Source organism: Pseudopipra pipra, chromosome 1, assembly GCF_036250125.1.
Source record: "Pseudopipra pipra isolate bDixPip1 chromosome 1, bDixPip1.hap1, whole genome shotgun sequence".
Classification (NCBI taxonomy): domain Eukaryota; kingdom Metazoa; phylum Chordata; class Aves; order Passeriformes; family Pipridae; genus Pseudopipra; species Pseudopipra pipra.
The window spans coordinates 83,881,386-83,903,306 of record NC_087549.1 but is presented as its reverse complement, the minus strand read 5'-3'; the positions used below and the strand labels follow the sequence as shown (position 1 = coordinate 83,903,306).

The following is a 21,921-nucleotide window of genomic DNA, read 5'->3' as shown; positions in this document are numbered from 1 at the left end:
TTTTTCCTTTATTTAAGCAACTGTAGTGTTAAAGGTTTCTGCAAAGTATTTAAGACTGAAAACACCTCCACACTGACATTTTTACATTTCTCCAAAAATAAGGAATGATTCCCAGGAGTAGGCTTTAAAAAAAAAAAAAATACAGTTCTTTGGACAGGTATATGGCTCCCTGCCCTGCTCACACAGTACTTAATGTGTACACACACATTAAGACAAAAAGCATTTGAAACACTTAGGCAAAACAGTTAGGCAAATGTGCATAATGCAAAATGTGAAACTATAAATATGTATATGTACATGTATATACACCACACACACTGCATAAGTGGAAACTTACACTGCTCACAGCTCAGGAGAAAGCTAAGCAATTTTTTTTGAGACACTAAACTTAAAATCTCAAAGCTACAAGCAATATAAATTAGTAGTGTCTTACCAAACCAGAATATATACAATAAAGGAAAAAAACCCAATTTCAATCTTTAAAATATGGATCAGTCACTAATGGTTACTACCAGCTGGTAACTGTTTTTAAATGTATTTGTACACATTAAGAAGCTGGTTTCTGTCAAGTTGCTTTGGACATCTGCAGCACAACCTTTAATTACACTGGTAAGAAGTGGCCTGGTCTACAGATCTGTGCCACTGCTCACTCTATTTCTCCAAAAATATTACTCCAGCATTTGAAACATTTTAGGTAGCAGGTGTTATATACACTTGAATGTTTCAGAGAGCAGCATTCAAAAAGGACTACAACTCTTACTGCTAAATCTGCCATCCTTCATTTGCATAAAACGTTATACAAGGTACTTAAACTCAGTAGTACAGAGATACAAGACAAATACATTCAGAACTCCTGTGAAAAAGCAAGCTTTTTGTTCTGTATCAAAAAATCACCTGAAATTTATAAGCACAGTGACCATAATTTTAGTTACTTAGCATTTCTACCTGTGCACTGGAGCTTTTCTACATTTTTGTACATCTATCTGAATGTAGATGTTCCAAACATCAACAATATGAAGTCCTGATCAAGGGGGAGAAAAATTCATCAGGGACTCAGAATCATTTCAGTAACATGATGGAGTTGCTGGCCATTGCACATCTCCTTCTGGGAAGGCTTTGTTAATTTTTGGATGAAGTGGAGCAATTCTTTCCTCTTTCCCAAATCAATTTATCTTAAAGTTCAGGGCAAAACAGAGGAAAGATATAAATATAATATCATATGGCAATTCTACATTACGGCTTTGCACATACTGCTCTGACCTGTTCCCTTGGGTTCTCTTTGTTTGATCCTAGGACTGATTATGAAATCATGTAGACCTCCTTTAAGAGAGAGATTTTAGAGTTGTAACGCTATATTTAAAGACATTTAAGAGATATAACATGTTTAAGTATTATAAACAATACCGCAGTATATGGACTAAATATTTTCATCAAGTACTGACTATATCTCATTATCATGCAACTCACAATCCAGTTATTTTGAAAATAAATAGAAGGCAAGTGGAGAAGGGGGAAGAAGGGACTTAACATTGAACTAGAGATGCTGGTAAAGTATCTGAAATGTTTGCACAAGGTGAAATGTTTCTTTTAAAGATGAGAAGGTCTGGCCTAAATGCCCAACTTACTCTTTTGTTTATATGAAAAAAGGAAAGCAAGTATGAGGGATAAGTGGTAAATGTTGCCCGACAGGATCACAAGCCAATTCCACAAATGTTACCTTTCCAAGATAAGCATAAACTCTGTACTGATGTTAGAGCCATAAAAACTAAGGCTCTGTAAATGAGAAAACCATAGAATCAGCTAGGTTGGAAAAGACCTCTGAAATGATCAAGGGTTGGACTTGATGCACTACCACCACGGTTAATAGACCATGGCACTAAGTGCCACATCCAGTCTTACCTTAAAACCTCCAGGGACAGAGAATCCACCACTTCCCTGGGCAGCCCATTCCAATGCCTGATTACCCTCTCTGTAAAGAATTAATTCCTAATATCTAACCTAAACTTCCCCTGGCAGAGCTTAAGACCATGCCCGCTTGTCTTACTGATAGCTGCCTGGGAGAAGAGACCGACCCCCACCTGGCTACAACCTCCTTTCAGGGAGTTGTAGAGAGTGATGAGGTCTCCCCTGAGCCTCCTCTTCTCCAGGCTAAACAACTCCAGCTCCCTCAGCCTCTTCTCATAGGACTTATGCTCAAGTCTCTTCACCAGCCTTGCTGCTCTTCTCTGGACCTGCTTCCAGCACCTCAATATCCTTCCTGAACTGAGGGGCCCAGAACTGGACACAGCACTCCAGGTGTGGCCTCACCAGTGCTGAGTACAGGGGAAGAATCACTTCCCTGGACCTGTTGGCCACACTGTTCCTGATAAAGACCAGGATGCCATGGGCTTTCTTGGCCACCTGGGCACACTGCTGGCTCATGTTCAGCTTCCTGTCAATCCAAACTCCCAGGTCCCTTTCTGCCTGGCTGCTCTCCAGCCCCTCTGTTCCCAGCCTGTAGTGCTGCATGGGGTTGTTGTGGCCAAAGTGCAGGACCCAGCACCTGAACCTCATCCCATTGGAATCAGACCATCTCTCCAGCTTGTCCAGGTCCCTCTGAAGAGCCTTCCTGCCGTCCAGCAGATCAACACTCCCCCCCAACTTGGTATCATCTGCAAATTTGCTAATGGTACACTCACTCCCCTCATCCCGATCATCAGTAGAGACTGGGCCCAACACTGATCCCTGGGGGACACCACTAGTGACCGGTCGCCAACTGGATGCAGCACCATTCACCACCACTCTCTGGGCCCGGCCCTCCAGCCAGTTCCTAACCCAGCACAGAGTGTCCCTGTCTAAGCTGCCAGCTTTTTCAGGAGCATGCTATGGTAGACAGTGTCAAAGGCTTTGCTGAAGTCCAGGTAGACCACATCCACAGCCTTCCCCTCATCCACCAGGCGGGTCACCTGATCATAAAAGGAGATCAGGTTGGTCAGACAGGACCTGCCCTTCCTAAACCTGTGCTGGCTGGGTCTGATCCCTTGTCCATCCTGTAGGTGCTGTGTGATTGCACTTAGGATGATCTGCTCCATAACCTTGCCAGGGACTGAGGTCAGGCTGACAGGACTCTAGTTTCCTGGGTCCTACTTCCAGCCCTTTTTGTGGATCGGTGTGACATTCACCAACTTCCAATCATCTGTATTTTTGTAAGTCATATAACCATTTGAATCGTGAATAACACCAGAGTAACCAAAATACTGAGAAAAGGGTTAATTCTGTTTATGCAAATATCTAACTATTTGAGATAGTAAATGGCATTTATTTCAGAAAACTATTTTAAGACAGAAGGCTTCCAAGACAGACACTAGAACTAATCAGGCCTCAAAGCCTCTACCACGGTGCAAATATTTTTAATTTTATATTTCTCTCCAGTTAAAAAAACAAAGCACTTGGCATCATGCCTGAAGCCACTTAATCACAGTGATGCAAAATGTAGTAATGGAGGATTGAGAGCTGTCTTTCCTTATTGATTTATTTTTAATCCTATTCAAGTCCTCAGTTCCTTCTCTGATTAACAAGACAAACTCAGTCAAATAAGCTCTTTTGTTCTAATTCAGGGCATCTTTTGAACTGACTATGGCCTTAAACCTTAGAAGTTGCATTAACTACAAAAATGAAGTAAGCAGTATTTGTATCAGTTATCCCATTAGTGAAAGAAAATTAAACTTTTGCCTACTGCAGCTTTCAGATATATTCTTAAGACTTCCCAAACCACAATACATCTCCCAGGTCTCTCTGAACACAGTATCTATCACTGCCACATCTCCAGTGCTGCCTGCGGTAAAGAAGCACAATTCTGTTGCCTTTGACTGATGCTCAGTTCACTACTGTTCCTCCTGACTCACCCTTCTGAAGTCAGATTCTTTCCTTTTAGGTTGGAAAGTTCCTCAAATAATAATATACAGAAAATAAAAGAATGAGACTATTAGATTAAAAATGTAACTGGAAGAAGGAACTTTGTTACTGAATATAAGGACTTAGGACTCCTAGAGAATACAGTCATTTAAAGTAAGTCATTTTTGCAAACATAAGGAAAATAAAATTAATTTTCTCATGTACAATGTAATCCATGAAAGTGCAGTATTAACCTTCAAAGACCACAACAATGTTCCTTTGTACATTCTGATTAAATCTTTTTCTTCATCTCTTGAAATGTTCATCCTGCTATGGTTTCCTCCAACATGCAACTAAACTATGTCTCTTGTTTTCAGCTACTGACTTAACATCTATGTGTTTCAATCAGATACTATTCATCCTCTTCAAGTATTTACAAAAAGTGCATATACCAAGATTTTCAAGTTTCTCAAGTTGGCTTCTCATTCTAATTCTTCTAGTTTGCTGCTTTCTGTAAGCTCCTCCTAACGGAGAAAATCGTGTTTGCTTCTGTGTTGTCCTATCTGCTTTTTACAATTTACAGAATCACAGAGTGGTTGAGGTTGGAAGGGGCATCTGGAGATCATCTGGTCCAAGCCCTTGCTCAAGCAAGGCCATCTGGAGCCAGTTCCCTGTGGTATGGAGACTCCACTACCTGTTTGGTCAATCTGTGCCAGTGCTCGGTCACTCTCACAGTAAAAAAATCCTCTGCCAGTGCCTCTGGTCCTGTCACTGGGCACCACTGAGAAGAACCTGGCTCAGCCCTCTTTGGACCCTCAGGTGTTTGTCTACATGCTGATGCCCCTGAGCATTCTCTTCTGCAGGCTTAACAGTCTCTCTCTGCCTCTCCTCCAGTCCCTTCATCATCTTCGTGGCCCTTCACTGGACTCTCCCCAGTAGATCCATGCTTCTGTACTGGGGAGCCCAGAACTGGACATAGTACTCCAGATATGAAGTACATTCCATGTATTTCAGGACTATACTTTCCTCATTTTTGATTTCTTTCCTAAACTCCACCAACTTTCATCTGCATTTCTTTGGATATATTGTAGCCATTCATTTTAGTGTATCCTTGTTTTGATGAAAAAGAAAGACGGTAAAAACATTAATTTTTCTTCAGTCTACAAAGATATGTTTCTACATGAATTTCTGACACTTGAATATTTCTCTGCAGAGATCCTCAGCTTAGAAATAAATTTTAAAAGATTTTACTGTTTTTTAAATAATGTGACCTAGTCCTTATAAAAAAACCCCTATGTTTTGATACACTTAAAAGCAGCTCTCCTTAAATTCTGGTTTTAAATACCATTACATTTTAACTTTTTCTGCCACCTGCATCTCATACTCAGTAAACAGCTGCTCACCTCATGCTCCGGTGAGAGATGTTCCATGTCAGTTCGTAAACACTTCAGTCCTGGTAAAAAGTGATTGACCATTAAATCCTCTGAAATAACTAAAAACCAGGTTATTAAGGTATTATAAGGATTGAATTCTGAAATTATACAAGTTTTTGTCTGTCTTCTGATAACGTTATTCTGTGGAACACATACACAGAAGCAAAACTAAGAAAATTTCATGATTAATAAAAAGCAAAAAGGATCTTAAACATATTTAACATCATGTATTTCACACATCCATACCATTCATTTAGTATTGTTTCTTAATTTACTGGTCAAGATCAAGGGCTTTGATTTTGTAGCTTTGTTCTATTAAAAGTATCTATCAGTTCCACTGTATTGGGTTGGGCTGAGAGTGAGTTCACTTTCCCACAGGAGCTCTCACAGTCTTGTGCTTTACGCTGGTACCTGAAAGGCGTTGATACACACAAGTGTTTTGGCTACTGCTGAGCACCACTGGCACAGCATCAGTGCTGTCTCTCCAACATTCTGCCCCCGACCAGCAGGCTGTGGGTTAGCAAGACCTTTAGAGGGGACACAGCCAGGACAGCTGACCCAAACTGACCAGAGGGATATTCCATACCATATGATGCCTGCTCAGATACAAAAGCTATGAGAAAGTAGGAGGGGCTGTGGGGGGCATTTGTTATTATGATGTTACTCTGCCAGAGCAACTGCTACGTGTGCTGAAGCTCTGCTTCCTGGGAAGTGGCCAGACATTGTTTGCTGATGGAAAGCAGAGAATAAATCTTCAGTTTTCCTTTGTTTCCATGTATGGCTTTTGTTTATTAAACTGCCTTTATCTTGACCCATGAGCTTTTTCTCCATTTTATTTCCCTCCCACCTTCCCCCCCATCCTCCTGAGGAGGGGAGTAGTAGAATGGCTTGGTTGGCATCTGGTGTCCAACTAACCCACCGCATTTACCATCTGTGAAAACCTCTTCCTTATGCTGAATAGATCATGTTTTACCTCACATATTCAAAGACAAACTTAGTTTTTTCTCAAGTATTAAACTTCCACCACCACCACAGAAGTAACAGCTAAAGTTCCCCCCAAAAAAGGATACAACAACAGGAAAGAGCACTGTAGGATTCAAACAGGTGGGTAGCGATATCCAGTCTCTTCGAATCCACAGACTGCTGGTTGTTGACCAAGGCTAACTTGTGCAAGTGTGGAATAACAACTGGAAAAGTAAATATGGGAATAAGTGTTTGAAATTGCTTTCCACAGGCTTGTTTAGCATTAAACAGTTGCTATGTGGCAATTGCAGACACCTGTGTGCCTGCAGGCACACACAACAGTGTGGAAAAAGAACTGCAAATAATTGCTTTTGATGGCACTGCCCTTGCAGATTTAACTGATCAACTCAAACTTGAAATAAAGATTGTGGTAGCACCACTTGAAATAAAAATGTATCTCAGAGTACCTTTGAAATAGTAACAACTCATAGGAAAAAAAAATCAATATAATCAGCATACCTATTAGCTTTTGGACAGAAAGAGCAAGACTGCATCTTCCCACAGATGCAACTTACATTCATCTCTAAATCTGGGCTCAGCATTAGGTCCAACTCTTCCAAATGTCTTTATGATTTCTGTATGTAAAGAATGTTGGTCTTGATATTGAGGGTCTTCTAGGAAAGATGCCAGCTGCATTTTTACTCTCTCCAGAAGCTTAAATATTCCCAGAGAAACAGAAAGAACACAAAAGAATGAAGATGTTAGAAATTGTTATGGTCAATTCAGAGTATGTTTATAATCTTCCATATTTCAGATGACAAATGTTGGACTTTCTTCTAATTTACTTTTTTTTTTTCCTAACAGGATGTTCCAAACTCTTCAATGCAGCTTTATGCCTTAAAGACTGTTAACAGAGTTTTAATCTGATTTATCTTTTAACTACAGAGAGGTGCTTCCACAGAGCTGGTCTTTCCTCCTGAGGTTTCCTTGGTTTTGACACTCCCATTTTTTACCTATTAAAATTTCCCACTTGCTATTAATAACTATGGAGTTTTCTTGTTTAATTAGAACTTCATTAATGAGATTTTTTATAATGTAACTCAATTAATAGGCTGAAAAATTTTCTGCAGAGGACAGAGATGCAAAAGTAACCATTATAAAATCAATGGAATTAAAAAGATTTCTTCAACTAAAGATTAGAAAAATGGAAAATAAAATTACGTAAGTACTTTATTTGCATTCATAGTTGAAAAAATAACATTTTATGATACATTTAGGAAGGTGCTATCACCTCTGTACTCTAAGGCTTGTTTTAATTAGTGCAATGGATACAGTAATTTCTGTGTGGTAACAAAACAATATTCTTCCCAACTGATTATAGGCATGCATTCCAAGCTACAAAATTCTAACTTTTCCATCTTCTAAGTGCTTGTGAGTCATCACTGACTTGACTCACATTACTCACATTTCCTCAAACACATTCTTTTAGAATATGTTGAAATTACGGGAAGAATGCAAGCTCTGCAAAAAGCTGCAAAGATTTTAAGAAGAAATTCAATTGTACAGTTGTTATATAAAATAAAATCCAGCATTTCTACTGCTTACAGCAGAATCCTGGGTGTCTTCAGAATTCTGATCTACTACCAAAGTCTCATCATTTAAAAAGAAGGAGGAATTGCATCTCTACATTATCCTCAAGGATTATTTTGGTAATGTCACTATGTCTTTTAGTGCCATCTTGAACATCAAGCAGATATGACTGGAACTACAAGAGACTTGTCCTCTCTTCTGAAATAGTTGGGAGCCAAGCAGGATATCCTAAAGCATCTAAAATGGTAGAATATACTTATGTGGAGGTAACTGACTTCCATCATGTCTTTTTGGTTAGCATTTTAAAATAAAGCTATTTTATTTGGAAATAATGGAGTTAGATTTCACAACCATACAGGACAATGTTTTAACAAACATTTTGAGCATGGGATTTCCCATCTTCTAGCACAGGCCTCCCCTTTACTTATCCGTCTCTCTTTGTTTATGTTTGGTTTGATATTTAGAAGGGAATGTTTTTATTAGTTAAGAATTTGTTTCCAAAAGAACAATAAAAAAAAAGGCTGTTGCAAAACCGGAAAGCATTTTGGAAGAGAATATGACAAAAAAGGAAATAATTTATAAGCTGCCCTTTCTTTTACTCTGGATTTATAAAAAAAATTATCCATCTGCTATGCTACAAAACCAACAGCCTGACAACAGGTGTTTTACCTCTCTCTGAGTAACAGTTTCCATGATGGTCCCAAAAGCAGGAATTGTAGCAATCCTTACTGAACTACAATGGAAGAATAGAGTCTTTACAATGTATTCAACATTAAGAACAAAATTAATAAAAGCAAAATTAAAAAATTAGTACTTTTAAGTTACACATTAGTTTCTAGCAATGACACACACAAAAAAGAAAGCAGGCCAGGAAAAAGACAGACAGGATTAACTCAAGGTCTCAATCTGAAACTCACAATTCAGGATCACTGGACAAGGTAACAAGGGCCGGAGCAACCCGCTTGTCAACTAATGCTTCACTCATGCCTCGAAGAGTCAGCTGTAAACCAGTCAACATGCAATAAAAAATGGTTTGGTAAACTTGAAGAACTGGGTTAGCTGTGACTGAGGATGGGCAGGTAGACTCTTGGGGTTGTTCTTGGTTTAGTCACCCACACAAGACATTAAAGCGACTAAGACTCTATTCATGCTGTAGCATTTATTAGTAACAACCTGTTAGTGAGATTAGCAAAAGCATCCCTCCTTAGCCTGAAAGAAATATCACATCAGAATGTCCAGGAAATGAAGTACCAAAGTTGTCTATCAGAAATGAGGTACAGCAAAAACTACTTGGCATTTCATTAATGCAGGTGACAATTTAGCAGTAGTAAAGCTGATAGCATTACAAAATATAGTAATATTCAGCTTTCTGCTAGAAATGATTTAAGCAATTTGAAAACTGAGGATATGATTAAATATAAAAACTCATAAAAATATATTAAACGGATCTAAGTTTTCTATTTAAATTTTATTCAGCAGTTTTATCCAGTTTAGTTCTAGGCATTGCAGTAAAACTTTTTATTTAAAAATAAGTGATTTAAAGGTTACATTTGCTTAAAAGTAATCCAATTTTTGTTCAGCTAGACTAAGAAACATAACTGATGGTTATTTCTTTTTAAGTATTAAGAGGGATGCTATGTATATAAGATAGTCAGGGAACTTACATTTCAGGGTCACTGGAGAGAGTAATGAGAGCAGGAACAACTCTCTGAGCTACCAGAGTTTCATGAACCCCCTTCACCAACAGCTGAATGGTCGGAGCAGGGGGATATCACAGGCGATGCACGGAAAGAGCGAGCACAGTATCATGGGAAGAAGAGTGGCACAACCAAGAGAGAGAAAGAAAAAACACAAAAAGCGAACCAAAATTAGAAGCTAAGCAAATACTGCTACACTAGTGCTTCATAAATGCAAAGGCATGAAGAAAGCTGAAGTGGTCTGGCAATCAGCACAAACATGACAAATTCAACAATACAATGTTTTCTCTATTTTCAGATATTTTAAAACTTGAACTCACAGCTTGAGCAAGTAACTGTGTATTATAATTCAAATACTAATTATGTATTACAAATAAAATTATGTATAACTAAATTCTAAACCAATGCCAATTTGAGTTTGACAATTTAATCTAAATGCTGCTCAGTGTTATTGAGCCATCATAGTAGGTGGCTGTCACATGCAAAACAGGTATCTTGAGTAGGCCAAATGCGTAGTTTTCCCACACTGACTGATACCTTTCACACCTTTTACAGTGTGACAAACAGCACCTTCCCAGATGCCAAAAAGCTTTCCTGAAAGTCATTCAGGACTACTTTATATTTAACCACCATCCAAGCAGTATATATGCTGGTTTATGCAGGTAGGAAATGGAAAATCCTTGAAATATCCATGAAACGTACTTCATCAAGTCTTTTTGCAAACTAAGGAATAGATGTATTTGTTGCAATACATCCCAAATTTTAAAAACTTGAAATCACAGTGAAATTTATTATCCATGAACATGTTCCCAGGTGATCTGTTTTACATTACTTATGTAGCTATACATCAGCATTTACTGTATATGTTGCAGATGCCCTTTACATGTTTTCTACATACGAAAAGCTACTAATTTTCAAAAATGACAAGCTGCCCACTTTCTCCAGATATTCAACAAAACAGAGTGGTTTTTGTCTTCATTAATAAAAAGAGGAAAGCCTAGATATTTCCATTTTGAATCTCATGTAAGGAAGTCTGCATGTATTTGCTGGTTTTAGGAGATAAACATAAAAAGCTAATCAGTAAGTTCATGTGAGAAATTTGAAATGTCTTTTTAATATTAGGCCATATTCTAACTACTCACATTACATAATGAGCACAAATTAAATTCTAAGTTTTTCCCCCAGCAATGTAACAAGAGATCCACAGAGCATGGGGAAAGCAGTGGCTGTCAGTATACCAGTACTAAAATCAGGCAATATTTACACCCTCTAACTAGAGAAGATTTTATATTCTATTTGTTTGAGCATTCCTGCTTTACCAACTCTGAATTTAAACCGAAGAAAGTTGTGAAAGATTGGAAGGAACCTGACTTTCCGGAAGCTTCTATACAAAGCAGTCATTTTTATTTAGCAATATTTGTGTGAGCATGTATGTGCATGCATGCAAGCGTGCACACAGACACGGAATACAGTGTGGCCTTAAGGTAGTAACTAGGGAAGGAAGAATGGGGAAAAGCTGTATAAGAACATATGCATTACTGCTGCAAAGCACCTGGAGGGAAAAATTTGCAGCTTCCTATACTTGTTACTCAAAGTATTAGGAATATCAGTTCAACTACAGCATTTTAACATTAATACATTTCACAATGAGTTAACACTGGTGACAACTTAAAGTGCTGATCTGTTGAGTTTATGGGCTACTCTTCGAACAGCTGTTAGGGACTTAGCTCACTGGTTATGATGATCTTACTCTCAGATACATATTTACCAATTTTCCATTTATTAAAATAGAGAATGCTTCCTATTTTCAATCTTGGGCAAATAGGGACTCAAGTTTTCTTTACCAATCTTCATTTTGAGAAAGACCTAGCAGTGCTTTGAATAAAAAATGCTTGGGATTTGTGTAATTAGCAAACAATTTAGAATGATCTCAGCTTCATTACTATGTGGTCTACCACACTTCTAAGTATGGTAAAGCACAGGAAACAGAAAATAAAACATGCTTTATAACACAAGTGTCATTCTGAAGATAAGTGGTCCTAGACTTGAACCTAAACAGACCAATAAAGCTTATATATAACTCAACTACGCACTTCACGTTCAAATCAGCAGCAATCAAATCCGTTTGCATCAATATTCAAACAGGAAACTACTGACTGAAAACATTAATATATAGAAGCGACAGAAACAGCTGGATGGACAAAGCCATGTTAGCACCACGTAAGGTTGGAGTGAGACAGATGATGTAAATTTTTATCCAGTTTTAATTCCTCTAGATCATTAGTCATACATTCTACACCTTAAAAATGGTAGCACAAAGCTGCCTGCCACCAAAGGAGTGAAGCAGTAGAATGGCTCCAAATCACTTCGGTGTCCTTCCAATCTTTAATGGACTGTAAAGGTTGGGTAATGCAGACGGGCCTGTGGTTTCTGTGCTGCTCAGAATCTTTATTGTTCCTATACACCTGTCCTGCAGGTCACATACTCTTTATCTTATTACCTAATTGCTGGTCTTTGCCATTCAGCAGCCTCTGAGGTGTCAGATTCCTTGAATGAGGAATCTTCCAATAGTAAAACTAACTATTACCACTTGTCCCAAATTTATGTACTGCCATGTATAAATATGTATGCTATGGCTATCAATTAAGTGACAATATGCTACTATTTTCGAGTGAGAAGAGCGTCTAAAATAAAGCTGCCTGTGCTTTAGTAAAAATTGAAGTATGCTAGGAAACAATATATCTAATAGAATGTATAGATCGCCTAAAAATAATCAACATGCAGTTGAATTTGAAAAGAAACTGCAATCAAGGCAACAGGTTGTTGTAACTGAGGTCTTTCACATTTGGCTAATGCGTATTAAGAAAAGAACCCCTTGTTATTACAAATATGATATAAGAAATATTTTTGTTAGATTAAAAATACTCAAACATATTTTAAGGGTGTCCAAAAATCGTCATCTTTTTTTTAAAGGGAGAAGAGGGGGGAAAAAGTCTCAGGATAGTGCTTATTGTGGCTGTTTACTGTCTTATCTGCTATGAGTTCCAGAGTTGCAGTAAAGAATGCTAATGGATAAATTAAGTGCTCTTTTTTTCCGAGGCAGACTTGAGATTTGTTTTTGCAAATGGATACAAAATGGCAGGTTCAGCTAGAGGTCCACTGCAGAGCTATTCAAATGAGTCAAATGTGGAAGAAACACAGTAAAAAAAAAAAGAGTAATGCTGATCAGAAAAATGTGTTTCTAGCATGCAAAGGAAAAAAAGTTTCTCTTTATTCAGCAAATGGAGTATGTCTGAGTATGTCCTAGGGTTTTTGCATGAGCCTTTTAAAATGAACATTTGATGAAACAAAGGCATAAAGTGGAAATAAAAGTAAACTTATTAGCTATATGTATCAGTCTTTATCCTGACCAAAATTCATAGATGTTAGGTGAAAGATGGAGCTGTCATTACGAGGCATGTAAAGTAACTGTAGATTATTTTAAATTATTTTCATTTTTACAAAAAATACAGAATTGGTTACACGTATGTCTTCACCACCTTATCTGCTACCGATGAAAACTAGTTTGAATTACAATACAGGTGTATTGTATGAATATACACAAAACCTATTGAAAAGGATAACTGTGAGTTAGATACTCATGATGGGTTGAGTAGCAGAAGTTAAAACTCAGAGATGCTTGATATGTTTAACTATGTACCTACAGAGAGACGTGCTGTTGAACAGAAAACAGATACAGAAACAACTGCATGACAACCTTCTGCTCCATCACACAGTACACAGCTTATTTGTTTGTAATTATTAAGAATTACAACATTGTCTGAACCCCTGTTTTTAAAAGTAAACTCTAATTTTAAAGAGGTGCAAAAAAAGTTTGGATAACACTTACCTCAAACATTCTAGCAGCTGTACATCGAACAAGAGCAGAAGTATGGACAACTCCATACCATAAAACAGTTAAAAGCAGCTCATGATAAGCTGGGTTTGCACTAAAAGAAAATAGTTGGGTAATCAATCAAACAAAAATACTTCCAAACCCTGTTCTTTACCTGCAAAATGTAGTCTTAAGAATCCATTGTTCAACAAATCTAAAACTCCACCATTTATCCTTTCTGAAGGAAACAAAACATTTATCTCATTTTGAAGGACAAGCAACATGTTGCAGTCCAGAAAATATGTTGCATGTTCAAATAATTAAAAACCCCTACAACGTTAAGAACATAATTTTCAATAAATTATGATATTGAATGCAAATACATGGCAATAGTATGGTAAATACAAAATTAATTTCCATTGTATTCTCAATTAGTGATTTTTGTGGAAATTTTGTGTTTCCTTTTTACACGTCAGAATTATTTTTATCACCACATTTTTAATCCAGAGATTGCATTTGCACCAAGAAAAAAAAAAGCAAGTATACCCTTTATTCACCCAAAGCACTACAGTTATTAACATTACAGCCAGATTACCAGCTTTTAATAAAAGCTTCTAATGTATTTAGATCTAGTCAATACCAAGGTGTATTCTTTACCCTAGTTCCACAAAGGAAGCTTTCAGGCTATCAAGAGGAGCATGGGATAGTGAAAGCATGGTCATTACATCTTCTAGGAATCCAACTAACAGCTTGCGGTCTTCTTCCTGAAAGAAGAGAGTACAATGATGAATGTAGTAGAAGTGTTGTGACGACAACCTACAGATACCAAAGAGACAAACTATGAATAAGAACAAACCAGATAAGCACTTAACGATTTCCTTAGGAACTTCAAGAATGTGGTTAAAAAACAAGAACCTTTCAAAGCAAACACATTAAGAGAATGTATTTCATTAACTATGCCATATTTGTGCTTGAATTGCCCATATTGTTTTACTAAAGAAAGTTTTAAGAACAGTATTTAAGCATGCTTATTACTCCTGAAAGTTTCTAATTGCTCACAGTCCACTAAAAATTTGTAAGATAATGAAGAATTTCTTTTTTTTCCTGTAAAATATGTCTATGCCAATCTGTAACTGCTGGTTGCTGGAGGATTAGGTAATCTTATTTATAGTATGTTTATTTTAGTACTAGGTAACACTGACATTTTAAGACTCCAACTAGGCCCAACATGGCAATTTACCTGCTTATCTGTTTTGCAAAATAATGTTTGCAGGGTTCATAGTTAAGTGGTCAAGAACCCATTCAAGGAATAACATTAATAGTGTTGATAGAGGGACATGGCAGCACGTGATCTAAATGTACATCACCACCTCACTGGAAAACTTTGCTTTTAAATGCGTTTACAGCTGCCCATTCATGTACCTATCTTTAAGCACAAGAACACTAAGTTTTCAGAGAAAACAGTAAGGTTTGTTGTTTTTTAAATAAATTTTACACACTATTATACATTTAATGAAGAAACAGAAAAACAAACTTACTTGAATATAACATGTAAGGACCCCTGTTGCATAGATGGGAACGGTGGCTTTTGTTAGCACTCCATTACCTGCTGTGGAATCTAATGAAACATAGTGAAAAATTTAGGTTTTATACATACATATGAGGGTGTATATAATGTGTATAATATATATACTATATATAGTATACTTATATGTGTGTTTTTAAGTATTACAGATTTCATCACTTTTTTTATGTAACCATAGAGAATTTATATACATGTATGCATATATAAACACACATGCTAAAATAATGCTTAAGTGGTATTTGGATTTGATTCTTATTTTGTACCTTACACACATTCTACAACTTCAGTGTTCCATTCAGATTAAGATTAGATTTTTCAACATTTCACAAAGATGACAAATTTGAGAACTGTGCTCTGAAAATGTTATTTGAACAAGAGATTGACATTTTCTTTGGAGTTGCAGTTAAGTTCAACTCATTTGAGTAAAAAGCTACTTACCTATGTTTTCCTCAGACAGTCTTAAGATTTCCTGGAACTGTGGTTTTACCTATGCAAAGGATGATGAATCCCATGTAAGAAAACCTGTTACCAGTGTCTATTAACTTTAAAAAAATATAAGAATTGAAAAATGAAACAAAAAAAATCCCCCCTTCCCCAAAAAAAGAACAACCCCCCCTCAAACCACAAAAAGGACTTTTGATGGTACAGAAAGAACAAAAATCTTTAAAAAGCATAGCCAGTTTTGGCAAAAATTGACAGTATGACATAAGAGAGGAAAAATTTCTAGTGAGTACCCACAACACAAGCAGCAGTATTTAGTACTTGTGACACAAAAAGTTGAAGTATGTAAAACAAAAAAAAAGTTTATGTTTTGTATCTTTGCTATCAATGATGGACTGTCTTCCAAATACAGCTAAGATAATCAGTATCAGAACAATTTTATAGAAGCAATAGTTTTACAAATAACTTACAGAAAGGGCTTTCAAAGACCAGAGACTTTTTTTAATCTCCTCTCTGGAAGCAGCATGTAATGCTAACACACTTGTATAATTTTATCTTTAGGTAATCATGTTTTATGATTTCCTTTTAATATATTTTTTTCATTATATTCAGAAGTTATTTTATGGAGAAAAATTATGTAATTCCCTGATAAAAATGTTTAGACGTCACCTACAGAAAATATTTCAGGCTGGGAAAGCATCAATTTTAAATATTCAATTAAGTACAGGCTGGAGTACTTATGTACATCACAAACTGCTGCTGCTCTGAAGAAAGAAAATTGTTAAATCACCAAAATTACGATGATCTCTCCCACTCTCTCTGTCATTCACAAAGCAATATGAAGAATACAGTTTAAAAAACCGAATCATTCCTTGTTGGGCAAGATGAGGCAGCCATTCCAAAATGACTAAAACCAGAAAACGGAAATAGAACTTTAAAAATACCAGGTTTAAATGTACTTATGGAAAAGCATCAGTGTGACTTGAAAATATAAATGGTCACATAAAGTGTGAGTATTCAGACATACCATAAATATAGAGAATGTATATTATCAAGGTACTCTGTATGTAGAATATTTAAGGTAATATCTTACCTTAGTGTTTGTAAAAATTTTCCCAAATGTCCTACAAAGTCTCCAGAAAAATCTAGAGAACTCATGGACACAGGCAGTTGATGCTACATTGATCTTGCCCACTATTTCTATAAGCTGTGGTAGCCTAAAAATCAGGAAACAAAAGGATATTAAACACTACTCTGATCTTTTGTTTCTCTCCAGTTACATTTGTATAGATTTACTGTTTATATTAATAAATACATGCACACACAGAGCACTACTGGTTCTAATGAAATTAACTACTTGTTCCATACAATTCCTGACCCATGAAGAAAGCAAGGGTTCAGGTGCCAGAAAAGTCTGACCTACATTTTCAAACACCTGTTACTATCATAAGATAGTCGGAATATAATAGTCTTCAGTTCAACAGAGAATCGACTATACCAGAAAAAAAAAAGAAAAAACCCCAACCTTATCAGAGCAAGTACATATTCTACCTACATATTCTGTTAGATTGCTGATATTTTTTGAATAAAATCAAAGCCAATTCAGCATGAAAATTAAAATGCCTGAAATAAATCCAATGTTTTCCTCTTCAATAATTCTCAAAGACAATCGCACTTAGTATTCTCTTATTCAGTAATTGTTAAACATGGCCATGCTTAAGAACTATTAATTTTGATATATTTTGAAATTAGGAATCCTAAGATACAAATTAACTCACAGTTGATTGACTACCCATAGCAGAGACTCCCAGCCTGTGGTACCCTCATGTTCTAGCTGATAGTCATAGAGTTGCAACAACACCGCTAATTGCTCGCGGCTTCCAATGATGATGGCCACATCCTGAAGCGGCGATACGGGTCGGGGGAATCTAGTGACTGTAACAGCAGAGAACAAGCAATCGTGAACAAAAGAAGACGATAACACCATGGAGGTGATGTCTGAAATGAGAGCCAAGAAAGCAGGAAAATCATTAGGTGTCTTCTGTATAAGGTTATCAATTTGCTTTTAAAAAAATTAGTGAGTTAAAATCATCTCTGAAGAGATTATGTAACTCTCACTTAACATGAGAAAATGCTGATACAGGGAGATTATGCAATTATCATTGCCAGCATGGCTTCACCAAGGTCAAATCTTTCTTGAGCAACTTAGTGGCCTTCTGTGATGGAGTGACCACATCTGTGAACAAGGGAGGTTGTAAAGCCTTTGACAGTCTCCTGTAACATCCTTCTCTCTAAACTGTAGAGACATGAATTTGATGGATAGACTTTTCAGTGAATGAGGAACTGACAGGATGGTTAAATCCAGAGGGGAGTGGTCAACAGCTCAGTGCCCAGATAAACATCAGCAACAAGTGGTGTCCCTCATGCATCCATAGTGGGACCAGTACTGTTCAATATCTACACCAATGACATGGACAGTGGGATCAATTGCACCCTCAGCAAGTTTGCAGGTGACATGTAGCTGTGTGCTGCAGCTGACATATCTGAGGGATGGGATGACATCCAGAGGGACTAGGACAAGCTTGAGATGTGGGCTCATGGGAATCTCATGAGGTTCAACAAGGCCAAGTAAAAGGTGCTGCACCTGGGTCAGGGCAACTCCCTGCACCAATACAGGCTGGGGGATATGAAGGGATTGAAAGCAGACTCTGGGGTACCAGTGGGTGAAAAAACTGGACATGACCCAGTAATGTCTGTGTGCAGCCTAGAAAGCCAAATGTATCCTGGGCTGCATCAAAAGAATCATGGCCAATAGGTTGCTCTCATGAGACCCCCACCCATAATACTGCATCCGGCCCTGGGGTCCCCAGCACAGAAAAAGCATGGAGCTGTTGCAGCAAGTCCAGAGAAGGGCCACGAAGATGTAAACAAAGAGGTAGAGCACCTCTCCTAAGAGGAAGGGCTGATAGTTGAGCTTGTTCAGCCTGAAGAAGAAAAGGCTCCAGGAAGAGTATTGTGACTTTTCAATACTTAAAGAGGGCTTATAAAAAATACAGGGACAGACTTTTTGATAGGGTCTTTCGTGATAGGACAAGGGTAATGGTTTTAAAAAGAGAGCAGATTCAGACTAGATGTAAGGAAGAAATTCTTTACAGTGAGAGTGGGGAAACACTGAAACAGCTTGCTAAGAGAGGTGATAGGTGCCCCATCCCTGGAAACATTCAAGGTCAGATTGGATGGGGCTCTGAGCAACCTGATGTAGTTGAAGTCCTTGCTTAGTGCAGGGGGATTTAGAACTACATGACATTTAAATGTCCCTTCCAACCTTCCAATTCTATGATCCCAAAGAACACAGCACAGATTCACAGCAAGCTGACTTCTATTGCTACACTTAAATCATCTAATGGCTCCTAACTTTATATATAAGTAGTTTATGATGCTCCCCACTCCCACCCCCAATTCCTTAATTATTATTATCAGAAGAGAATAATTTACACTTTAAAAGCAAGACCACAAAAAAATTCTAGACCATTAAAATATATGGGGACTGAAAGCCTGCTACATCAACACATTGCTTTTATTTTTCTTTAAATTCATACTTAAAATTATTCAGCAATGAAGTTAACCAACAAGAGCATCATCTTTCCTACTGCAAAACTCAAGAAAGCCAGCTAGTAATTCCTGCAATGCTTCCAGATTAATGAAAAGTATGTGAGATTTTTTCCATCACTTTTGTGGAGGAAAAAAAATGTCAGACTAGGCTGAAACTTGAAATTTTTGAATTCTTTAAGAAGTCGTTACCCTTTCTTTGCATCTTCACACACAGCACTATCATCAGCATGTGGCAGGTACTACCAATAATAGCTTTAAAAAGCATTTGCAACAGAAGAAAACATTTTACAGGCTAAGACTGTTGATCTAAGTTCAACTTCACTATGAGGCCATTGATTAATAGAATGGTTTGATTTGCAAGGGACCGTAGAGATGATCTAGTTCCAGCCCCCCTACCATGGGCAGGGACACCTTCCACTAGACAAGGTTGCTCAAAACTCCACCCAACCTGGTCTTGAGCACTGCCAGGCATGGTGCAGTCTTCTAAGGTACTCCACAGACACATAACAGATGGTGACACTCCTGCACTACACTGTATTTTTCCCACTTCAGAAATTTGTAAGAATTAATTGAAACTGAGGCTAGCCTTCCTGAGCTGTTATTGGCTATTAATGTAAATCAGTTCTTCAGAAACCATTAGGAAGTACAGTTAAAAATTGCTTTGCATTCTCAAAGTTTCTTATAAGAAGTAGAGAAGAATAAAGAGATGAAATAAAATTTTTTGGTGATAATCAAGTCTCTCAAGCATAGTAAGGGGTGGAAAAAGGAAGCATTAATTAAGGATTTGCTAAGGGAGATCAATATGAAAAAAATCCATATCAGAAATTAATCATTTACCTTCTATTTGTGGTACTTCTCCCTGAAGTTTAGCCTTGCTTGTGAAAGGTGCATTCTGTAGCACCAGTGCAAACAGTGAAGGAATCAATGACTGCAGAGCAGACAGATACATGTGAAGCTTATGTTCATCCAAGCCATGTTCTCCTTCCTGAAACAAACAGGACATTTACTCAAAGTTGTCAATTTGGATGATGTATTCATTGGCAAGAGATCAACACATCTGCGATGAGGTTCTACACAAAGACACTAATTATACAGTAATTTAGCCTAACCACAAACTTACTTTGTCTCATCATCCAAATCCCCTTGTCACCCTTAAGTCACCTCTACTCAAAAGATTCAGGCAATACATTTAGCAGTTCATGCTGATAAACAGATTGATATTTTGAAAAAACATTTTTTAGCACATTTTGGAAATGTGGAACCTTTGTCTCAGAGACCAAGGCACCTAAACTGAATAAACCAGTCGCCTGCACTGAGAAAGCAAGCATCTTGTTTCAGTCTGTTAGATAGTTATGAGGTACCCACTTTTTCTAGAACTTTTGAGATATCTACCAAATCAAGTGTGCAAACTGGATCATAATTGCAAATGACCTAACTAAGCCATTCAATTCTTCTTTGTTTGCTAATTTAATAAAAAATTGCACTTTATTAAAAACTATAAAATTTAAATATTGGGCAAATGCTATTAGGCTATAAAGAAGAGTATTAAAGAACAATATGTTTAGTTTTGGAGGGGTTGGTGGTTTTTCTTTTTTCCTCCTTCTTCCAGTGGACAAATAAAAGAGTTACAACAAGCATCTCCAGAAAATTTTTCACTCATAGAACATTAAGCACCAACTATTTGCATTTTTGTATTTTTTTTTAAAAAGTCTGCATATTTAATAAGAATATATAGAAAATTCTCCAGTGTAGAAACAGCTGAACACATACCCTGAGCAATTTTTCAATTTTATTAAGCAGTGTAGGTATAAGATGGAACTGTAGATTTCCCAGTTCTGTTGTCCAGGCAGCATAAGCAGGTAAAAATACCTGATGTGTTGCACTAACCACACGTTCTGAAGGGTCTCCTAGAGCTGAAAGCAGCAATTCAAAGCCCTGGCAAAAGACAATGAAGAATGTACTTATTTCCCTAAAATTTATGTACACATTTTACCACTCTGCCTTCAAAAATTCGGAAGACAGAAGTACTTTATTTTCACTTCTGTGAAACATTATTAGGCAGCATTAAGTTGAACTACAGGCAGGCTTTGTTGTAGCAAATGAATTTGCTAGCAAGTGATGATATCAAAGTGCCTAATAGTATCAGGTGGGCAGTGAAATGGTATGTTCTTAAAGGTAAATTATGAATTATTAGAGAAGCTTTTGTATAAGGCTTACACCTGAAGTTTTAATGCTACCTGTAGTTTTTCTGTTTGGTCTTGGTGAAACAGTAAAATCGACATTCATATATTCATAATTTTTAAAAGTATCTGGAAAGATTTAATAAAAATACAGGAAATATGCATCCCCCTACTCATGAAGTATCTATAGAAAAAATTTTATACATACAGAACCCAAAACAAATTATACCTGTTGATATTTGTCTGGATCATCAATATAGCCCATAATGATGCCAAGGCTTTTGATCACAGCTTCTCGTACCAGATCTGCCTTATCTTCCATTAGCATTTGTTGCAGCATGGAAAGTACTAACGAACTACGGATTTCTTTCTGTTTGTAAATGAAAAACATATTTGTTAAATCCAATGAAACAAGAAATGTGGGTTTGTATCAATTTTTATAAATAATGTGCATTTCTGTTAGTGCTCACAAACAAAATCCCTTCCTCCAACCATAGATCCCTTTATGAACATTACATGTTCAGTTTTCAAAAAAGAAGATGAACGAATATAAAATGTCAGTAGCTTCATTAGAGTGCCTTTTGTCCTATTAAGCACAGAACTCAAGTCCTTTAACTTGTATGGAACCAAAGATAACTAAAGCAATAAAACTACTATAGGTTTAGACTTAAAA

General features: G+C 37.0%; 1 protein-coding gene across 7 annotated transcripts in view; it reads right to left on the bottom strand.

Annotated features, from left to right (window-relative positions):
* RELCH (RAB11 binding and LisH domain, coiled-coil and HEAT repeat containing) overlaps positions 1-21,921 on the bottom strand; it is an 85,328-nt gene that overhangs the window by 6,284 nt on the left and 57,123 nt on the right. For 3 of the 7 annotated variants that reach the window (XM_064662469.1, XM_064662480.1, XM_064662507.1), the window contains 14 exons: positions 21,478-21,618; positions 20,839-21,003; positions 19,906-20,053; positions 17,235-17,454; positions 16,550-16,673; positions 15,454-15,502; positions 14,969-15,048; positions 14,088-14,194; positions 13,446-13,545; positions 9,524-9,606; positions 8,529-8,592; positions 6,845-6,983; positions 6,377-6,493; positions 5,277-5,365 (listed from right to left, as the gene is read on the bottom strand). In XM_064662469.1, coding sequence (XP_064518539.1) covers positions 5,277-5,365; positions 6,377-6,493; positions 6,845-6,983; positions 8,529-8,592; positions 9,524-9,606; positions 13,446-13,545; positions 14,088-14,194; positions 14,969-15,048; positions 15,454-15,502; positions 16,550-16,673; positions 17,235-17,454; positions 19,906-20,053; positions 20,839-21,003; positions 21,478-21,618 — 1,626 coding nt within the window. Of the gene's footprint in view, positions 1-5,276; positions 5,366-6,376; positions 6,494-6,844; positions 6,984-8,528; positions 8,593-8,776; positions 8,860-9,523; positions 9,607-13,445; positions 13,546-14,087; positions 14,195-14,968; positions 15,049-15,453; positions 15,503-16,549; positions 16,674-17,234; positions 17,455-19,905; positions 20,054-20,838; positions 21,004-21,477; positions 21,619-21,921 lie in introns of all 7 variants that reach the window. The other 4 variants (XM_064662490.1, XM_064662499.1, XM_064662523.1 and 1 more) reach the window with 2 other exon arrangements.